Source organism: Condylura cristata, unplaced genomic scaffold, assembly GCF_000260355.1.
Source record: "Condylura cristata isolate star-nosed mole 26May11 unplaced genomic scaffold, ConCri1.0 scaffold00008, whole genome shotgun sequence".
NCBI classification, from domain to species: Eukaryota; Metazoa; Chordata; class Mammalia; order Eulipotyphla; family Talpidae; genus Condylura; species Condylura cristata.
Genome location: NW_004567109.1, coordinates 1,092,865 through 1,101,318, shown reverse-complemented (window position 1 = coordinate 1,101,318; position 8,454 = coordinate 1,092,865). Strand labels below are relative to the sequence as shown.

Sequence of the window (8,454 nt, the reverse complement as noted above, 5' to 3'; positions counted from 1 at the left end):
CGGGGCCGCGGCCCTTACGCAGCGCCGCGCCGCGCACGCGCGTTTCTCATCTGCCTCCTCGATGGCAGCTGGGGGGCCCTCACTTCGTGCACGAGAAGATTGGGGGGCAAAGAAGGGAATGAACAGCTCCAAGGTCACCCAGCTATAAGGTGGAAACCGCAGACCACCCACCGCGTGCTTCCTGGTGCCTGGCGACCCCCCGGCCATGGGGTGGCCCCCCCTTCTCGAGCCCTGGCACCGCTGGACAGTGTCCGGTCCAGGGCGGCCGCGCTGGCCGGCGCGCCATTGTTCCGGTCCTGCCTTCTGCAGAAGGCGTCTGGGAGGGGCCTCGCCCGCTCATCCCCCTCACGCACACCCCAGGGTGATGGTGGCACAGCTGGGAGGCTGAGCCACCCCGAGCCCCGAGCCCCGACCCCCGACGCCGCCAGGAGGGCCGGGTCTCAGCGTGAGCCGCGCCGTCCGGGCCGACCTGCTCACGGGTCTTCCTGATTTGGGAGACGGGGCCGGGGAAGCTGAGGGGAGCTCTCGTGTCCTTGCGTCCCCCGGGGCCGGCACCCCGAGCTATTTATGAGATGACGGGGAAGAAGGGCCGAGGGCCGGCGGGGCTGCAATCTGCCAGATATGAAAACCAATTGCTTTTCATAATAAATTCCAGCTGGAGCCATAGAAATAATAAGGACGAGGAGAAGGTAACACCAATTTGCTTTATTTGATTAGCTCCGTCTTGGGCGGTCCAACCCGGGCTTCTTTTCATTAAAATAAGGGCAAATTGAAAATCGTAAAAGAGGCTTTCTTATCAGGAAACAAAGGCTGCGCCTAAAAGCCCCAGCAAGCCGGCTGAGGGCCTGCAGCTGGCCGCCAGGAGGCCGGCGGCCGGGGCCCTGAGCTGTCTTCCCCCTCTGAGCTCAGGCAGGGGCTGAGGTCTGCCCCTTCCGTCCCTCCCCCCGCCCCCACCTCCAGGAAGCCGCCCCAGGCCTCCAGCACCACGCTCGGCTCCTCGGGCTGGGCCTCTGGGGACGGAGAAGCAGGACGCCAGCAACTTCCAGAGGCCCAGGGCCACTCCGCGCCGCCGTGCGGCTGCTGGCCTGTGGTGTCCAGTGAAGGTCCGCGGGACACAGGCCCGGCAGGAGGGTGAGACCAGGCTGGCCCTGTGCAGGCCAGGCTCGGCCACGAGTCAGCGGCTGCTTTCCGGGGCCTCGGGGCCCGGCTGGAAATTCTACCATGATCTTCAGCGCTGGCGCCGATTAATGCTTGTTGAGCAGCTAGGTAGTGCCGCAGGCGCTGTGGCGAGTCACCCCAGGCTCAGAGCCCCCTCTGCCAGCGTGGCCTGCGGGACCACAGGCCTGGAGCTGGAGGAGGGAGCGGGGGTCAGAGCTGGGCCGCCCAGGACAGCTGGGGGCGACGGGCTGCCAGGGAGACTGCGGGGACACGGCCTCCGAGCAGAAGGCCGGGCAGCGCGGGCTGGGGCTCAAGGGCGTGGGGGGCGTCCCGAAACACACCGGCAGAGAGGGCGGCAAAGGGGCTCGGCCGCCGTCGAGGACCAGCCGGATGGCGCACACGAGGCCTGGGGAGGGTCGTGGCAAGCGGGCCTGGCCCACGGGTAATGAGCGGCGTGGCTCGGCCCGGAAGGCCACCTTGCTGCGGGGAGCCAGGAGTCGGGGTGTTGATGCAAGCACGGCCCCCAGCGAGGAGCGTGAGCTCCTGTACAGACGACCTGGGGGAAGGCAGCGGGTGCGGGAGAGGGGGTCACTGGGGGCTGCACATCGACGGACGCAGGGCTCACTGCCCCCGGCCCCCCGCTGCGGAGTGACGACGGGGCTCCAGCAGCAGAGCAGGGTGGCCTTCGCCTCGCCCGCCTGTCCCTCATGTGCCCAGCCCCGGCCTGTGCTGACAGCAGGCGCCCCATAAATGGTCCTCACGTGAGGGAGCGCACCGGAGGAAACCGCCTTCATTCAGACGCTCGGTCAGCGACAGGCGGGGCGGGACGGCGTCGCGCTCTGGCCGACAGGCCGCTCCCTCCCCGGCCGGGACCCCACAGGCACCGCGTCAGAGGCCATCGGCGCCTCCCCCGCTCCGGCCGGGACCCCGAGTGCAGCCCGGGACCCCGCAGACCCCCACCTTGTCACGTTCCAGCACCGATATTTTATGAATAATCCCGTGTAAATCTGGGAGAAAATGAATGTGTCACCTCGTAGCAGGAAGGCCCGAACGTCTCAATGTGACGGTCTGTTAGGGTTGTCATTTATCATTAGCGTGCGGTTCGAGGCAAGCGCCCCACATTCTGGAGGGAGCTTTCGAGACGATGAATCTCTGGGAATTAGCTTCTAGTCCAATTATTCCTTCTCCCCTCTCCCCCACCTACCTAAGAGATAAATTCTGTCTCAGTGGGAGGGAAAAAGGAGAAAGGAGGAGGAGGGAGGCTGCTATTCTCCTTCCTGGTTGAAATCAATTTTTCTCAAGGAGACAAGGCAATATTCATTTTGCGAGAAGGGAATAAGGCTTTACGCTAAAGGCCAATAAATGGAGCCGTTCTGATGAAAACTTCCTCAAATCAAATGTAGGGGAACCTCTTAATGGGCTTTGTTCTTTTTTTCCATAATCCATAACTATTAAGAGGAAGATGGGCAGAGAGGAGAGACCGCCGGGGAGCAGAGTAAACAGCGGGGCCCCGCCAGGCAGCCCCTCCAGCGCCCCGCCGGCCTCCCCGCCCACCCACAGCCCTGCCCGGCCGCTCGGCCGGGGCCCGCGGCAGGCCGCTGTGGTCCTCAGGGAGCTTAGAGTCCAGTGAGGAGACCCACCCACAAGCACACAAGCCAAGGATGAGCGCTGAGGAAGAAAACAGCCGTGCAAAGGATCCATGTTTAAAATAGAGCTGTTTTGTCTAGTTTTTAAATCGTCGGTGCCAAGACCAAGATCCCCTCTGCAGCACATCACGCTTCCGGGGCCAGCAGACAGGCGGTAGCGCTGAATGGCGACTCTTGGGAGTGGACACCAGTGGGAAGCGGCCAGGAGGACCCAAGAGTCTAGGCCAGCTCTGCCCACGCCGAGCCCCCGTCCGGACGGTCACAGCTGGGCCTGCAGCGTCCAGGACACGGGCTCTGCCAGCTGGAGAGGAGCGGGGGCAGCCACCTGTGGGGCCCGCCGCCAGGGGGGCGTCCCCCACCGCGCCGGACCCTGCTAACGTCCTCCACAGTCAGGGCAGCTGGCAGCGAGAGAGCCTGCTCCCGCGGCCTCAGGCCAGGCGCCTGCTGCTTCAGCTGAGTTCAAGGATCGGTCTTCGACCGCCCAGCCCACTAGGTGGCTGGCTGCCACGAACTCCCCAATTCTCAGAGGAAGAAACGGGTCTCCGGGTGCCAGAGGTCACAGAGCGGGTCGCCTCCCACCCAGCTCAGGCCTCTGGTCACTGAGTGACGCGGCTGAAAACCTGGCCCCGCTCCTCCCTCTCCGCCAGCCCCCCCCCAGGCCTGGCCTGGATGACGGGACCCACCGCCGCAGGGCGAGGACGCTGCCGGCAGGCCCTGAGCGCGCTAGACGGGCCCAGTTTCTGCCCACGACGGGAGACAGCCGTGCACAGCAGGCCCGGGGTGCGCGGTCTCTCGGGCCTCCCGGGCCCCGTCCCCATGCTGGGGGCGACGTCGCTGGACCCCAGGTCCCTCCTGACACGCCACTCCCACTGGCAGGAGGTGGCCAGGCCTAACCCCGGGTTAGGCTTCTCCTCAGTGCTAAACCCCCTCAAGGCCAGCACAGCACCCCCAAGTGGAGGTGCATCACCCTGACTTTTCAAGGACCCCTGGCCCCACTTCACCCCTGTGGTCGTGTGATCAGGGACCCCGACTTTCCCTAGTGCTGACGCGGGGTGGGGGCACAGGCGTCTGGCCCGCAGAGACCTCTCCCTTCTCCCCCAGCTCGTAAATCAGGCCCCTGTGGTCTCAAGGCCACGAGGTTCCCCTGATCATGTTACTGCAATATTAAAAAGGCTGTTTAATGCAACCGGTTCCTTCTAAATTGTCACATAAAAATTTGGTAAATGTCAGACACATCATTTAATAGAAAACGATGTTTTACTGTGGGGAGCAAGGGGCGGAGAGCAGGAGGGAGGGCCCCAGCGTGACCTCAAGGCAGGCTGGGCGCACGGCTCCCGCCCAGCTCCCACCAGGGCCCAATCCTGGCGGCGGCTGTGCCCGGGCCCAGGGGTGCAGCAGGCTGGGTTCCTGGGGGGCGGATCAGGCTTCGGAGCAGTCACTCACATCTCGGGGGAGGCGAGAACCGCGCCCCCCACCCCGTCACTCCCTCAAGGCTGCGTCCCAGGGCTGAGCCCCCCAAGTCTGCAGGCCAGCGAGCCCCAGGGGCCTGGACTAAGACTCTGAACGAGGGGTCCCCCACGCGCATCATTGTCACATCACTGCTCAGGAAAGGGGGGCTGGCGGGGCTGGGGGTGACTCTGCCCCAGCCTGCTCGTGCCGGGAAGGAGGACGCAGTGTCCACGGGACGGGTGGCCAGCGGGCACGGGGCCGGCTTGCTTGCGGATGGGCAGAGGACCCGGGGCAGGGTAGCAGCTGATGTCAACACGAGCCTGGAGTCCCCGGAACACGGCGCGGCTGGGATGGGGCTTCAGGGGTTCCTGTGTGGGGCTCAACCCTTTCTGCGGGGGGCAGTCTGTGCCGCCGAGTTCACGCTCGTGTGTCGTGTCAGGTGGGCATCCGTGCGTTTAAATAAATGTAAAGGGTGGGCCCTACTGGCTGGCGTGGCCACCTCGGGGAGCAGCTGGCCAGTGCCCGAGGGACGCGAGGGTGGCGGGAGGGTCAGGCGGGCAGAAGCCACCACCGCCGAGGGCTCTTCAGAGCAGGGCTGGGCCAGCCGGGCACGCCGGAGCCTCACCGAGGGGCCCCAGCCGCAGAGGGGAGCGTGGGGCCAACCCGCGACACCTGCCGTGGAGGTGGGGACCCCTCGCGCGGCAGAAGCGGGTGGAGGAGCCCCCGAGTTTTGTGCCGCTGTCCAAACAGACGGGGTTTAAAGATCCCCGGCAGACACGCGGGTTTCCCTTAAAGACTGGACCTCGGCGAGCGGAAACGCTGAGGCAGCCGTCCTCTCGTGGGCCTTCTTGGGGTGTGGACACCCTCGCTGGGGTTTGTGCCGCTCCGGGTCACCCTCTTCCCTAGAAGCCCAGCTGCCCCGTGGTGTCCTGCGTGAGGCCTAGCTGCGGGGCACGGGATGGCCAGCTCAGGCTGCCCCGCAGGGACCCGCCAGGGGCCACGGACGCGGAGGCTGACGGTACTGGCTGTGCCGCCCATTGCCCTGTGGCCACCACGGTGGCCGCTCCCGGCCCCCTGGGCTGATGGAGGGCTCAGGAGCCTGTCTTGGCGCCTCGTGCACCTCCCCTCCCGCGGAAGACGAAATGATGCTGCCTTACATTTCTCATAGATGCTAGCGAAACCGAAGCTCCACTAAATAAATTAAAATACATCTAATAAAATAAGATCTGAGATTAAAAGGAAGCTTGCTTGCATATTCATGAACCAAGTGAGAACTCAGATGAGCTCTTCTAAGCTCCTTATTCCTGGGGAGCCAGAGATTTAGCTGGTGCAGGGTGCATTTCTTAGCAAATATAGCTGGAAAAGGCACATCACCCGCGAATTCATTGAACAGCATTTATTAACCATGATTTTGCATTCTAGTTATTTTGCATCTTCAGCCCCTTTGCAGCCCTGGTACTGCACCGGAAAGCAGGCGCGTGATCAACTGTCTACTGCTAAAGCACAGCTCCGTCCTCGCTGTCTGTGGAGAAGCACCATCTCCTGCAGGATGTCCTCCTGACCTCCCTGACCGTATTTAGGAAGCCAAGGAGTCCTTACTCTCCGCCTAGTGCCACCCCCCACCTCACACACACCTACTCCACAGTCCTCTGCTGGGCTGTAAACTTAATGGGTACAGACACAAACTACTTAGCACAATCCAGCATGTAAATGGAGCAAATGGCCAAACAATCTCTGGATAAATGAAGCGAGATGTAAGAACGTACATCTGGCTGGAGGGCTGACGTGTGTTATCCCACAGGTTAAGCCTCTATCTTGCCTTTTCACCCACTCATGGGTGGCTGGGTGGTGGGTGTATGGAAGGAAGGAAGGGTGAGTGGGTGGGTGGGTGGATAGATGGATGGATGGATGGATGGATGGGTGGATGGATGGATGGATGGATGGATGGATGGGTGGATGGGTATATGGATGGATGGATGGATGGATGATGGATGGTGGATGATGGATGGTGGATGATGGATGGTGGATGGGTGGGTGGATGGATGGATGGATGGATGGGGAATTGATGAATGGGTGGGTGGATGTGTAGTGGATGGATGCAAGGATGGGCAAGTGGGTGTCTGATGGGTGAAAAGGTGAGACAGAGGCTTAACCTGTGGGATAACATGTGTCGGGGGTGGCCACAAAGGGCAGGGAAGAGTGGGGATGATGGACAGTAAGGAAGATTAGCAGGAAATGGTTCCAAGATCCTAGGAAAGTGAAGGACTTGGCGTGGGGACAGTGGGTACTTGTTGGTCACTTCTGCACCCGGCACGTAAAGGCACGTCGCCAGCCTGGCCTTGCACCCTCAGAAGAGCACTGGAGGCCGGGGCATGGCCCATGGGCCGCCTGCACAGCCGCAGAGGCGGCAGGTGGCCGAGCCAGAGACCAGGTCCCCGGCAAGACGGCAGGGGACCAGCAGGGTTTCCTGGCCCGGTGTGGGACCATGCCACAAAGAAGGCGGCATCTGTCGGAGACCCTACGGGGGAGCAGGGGTCAATCTGCCAGGGCAGCCAAACCCTCAGGACAAAGGGCCAGGCGGACCCTCCCGGCAGGCCCGCAACGCACCAACTCATCCCAAACCAGATATCCCCCCCAGAGTCAGGGCCCATGGGGGCTGCAGCGGTCTCGGGCAGCCAGTGACTGCCCAAACAATGTCTCAACTTGCCAGTCCAGCAGCGGGAAGGGAGAGAGTGCGGGAGGGCAGGCAGAGGCTCAGTGACCCACTCGCCGAGCAGTCCAGGTGTGAAGCCAGGTGCTCCCGGCCAGAGGCACCCAGGGCCCGGCCAGGGCTGGCATGCCCCGCGTGAGGACAGAGACCACCTCCCGGGCCCCGGGCCCGCCGGACGTGACACCCAGTCTGCGGATGGCCCTGTCGCGTTTCGTGCACCGGGCAGCAGGCCTGGTCCACTCGGAGGCCCACGGACAGTGCAGGAGCCGCACGACACCTCGGCAGGCAGCAAGGAGCGCCGCAACCCACCGCAGGGAGTCAGGGTCCAGCAGCGTCCTCCTGCTCACGGGCCAGGACGGCCAGGGCCAGCGGCGCCTATGCGTGTGCACACTGGGGTGCCCGCCCGGCACCAGGCAGTCACCAGCCTCCCTGCCCCGGCTGAAATGTGCGGCCTGTGGGGCGGGAGCGGCTCCGGGTCCCACCACGGAGGCAGAGGGCAGGTTCTCCCTGGCCCGGAATCTCAGAACCCAAGTCCACGCTGGACCCGGGGGTCCCACGGCGAGCGCCGTGACCAGGTCCTGCCAGCGGCAGCGTCGGGACGGGGAGCCACAGCCAAAGAAGCTGTGGGTTGTTCGGCTTAACAAAATGGACCGGGCTTGACGCTGGACGACTTTCTCCTCCAAATACTAGCAGCGCTGTGACCCCCAAAGCACAGGATCCCTGGCTCTTCAGAGCTGCCTGGGTGCCCAGCCGCCTCTGACAGGGGTCCAGCCGCCAGCTCGGGGGCGTCCGGCCTGCTGGGCACGGGGTGGGGGAGGGAGGACGAGAGCGAGTGAGGGCGTGCAGGAGCAGACTCGGCACGGGGCAGTCCTGCCAGAGATGAAGGGACCGGCGAGAGAGGACAGTCCCTGGGGAGCCCCGGTCACCCACGGCTCCCCATGCAGCGGTCACCTTCCCCGACTGCCACTGCGGCCATGTGGGCTTCTGGGCCTCCTGCTCGCTCTCCTGCTGGAGGCTCAGGGCACCCTGGCCGGGGCCCCCGCAGACACCTGCTGCCCAGCTCCCGGCCCGCTGGGGGGTGAGCTCGGCCGGGAGGGGGAGCCTGGCCCTTCTTGCACCCTCACTGGCTGCACCCCTCGACCCCAACCCCCCCATCCAGGATATCAGGAGGCTGAAACCTAGGCCTGGGGGTGGACAGCCCAGTCCCTGGCCTCACAGCTGTGCACTGCACCCAGGACTCATGGCCCAGGGCGCCTTTGTCCCTGTCCAGACCACTCGGGCGAATCCCGCTCTGAAAAGCCAGCTTGGACCTGGGCAGTGTCCTCCCCAAAGGCCACCTGGGGCGTCTGCCTGGCTCTGGCGGGGCCCCAGCGTTGGGGCGGTGGTCCACTGAGGACACCAAGTGACCAGAGGCGCCAGCAGTCTGGGGACAGAAGCTGTGCAGGGGTCGGCACCAGGGGGGCTCGGGGTGCCAGAAGCGGGGGCTCCCCC

The 8,454-nt window shown here is 64.3% G+C and overlaps 1 protein-coding gene across 1 annotated transcript in view; it reads right to left on the bottom strand.

Annotated features, from left to right (window-relative positions):
* Positions 1-6,759, bottom strand: part of LOC101620301 (calmodulin-binding transcription activator 1-like) — a 303,066-nt gene extending 296,307 nt beyond the window's left edge. The window contains exons 1-3 of the mRNA XM_012722063.1: positions 6,648-6,759; positions 1,337-1,714; positions 955-1,010 (exon numbers count right to left, since the gene is read on the bottom strand). Of these exons, the coding sequence (XP_012577517.1) occupies positions 955-1,010; positions 1,337-1,714; positions 6,648-6,759 (546 nt within the window). The remainder of the gene's footprint in view (positions 1-954; positions 1,011-1,336; positions 1,715-6,647) is intronic.
* Positions 6,760-8,454: the final 1,695 nt, after the last annotated feature.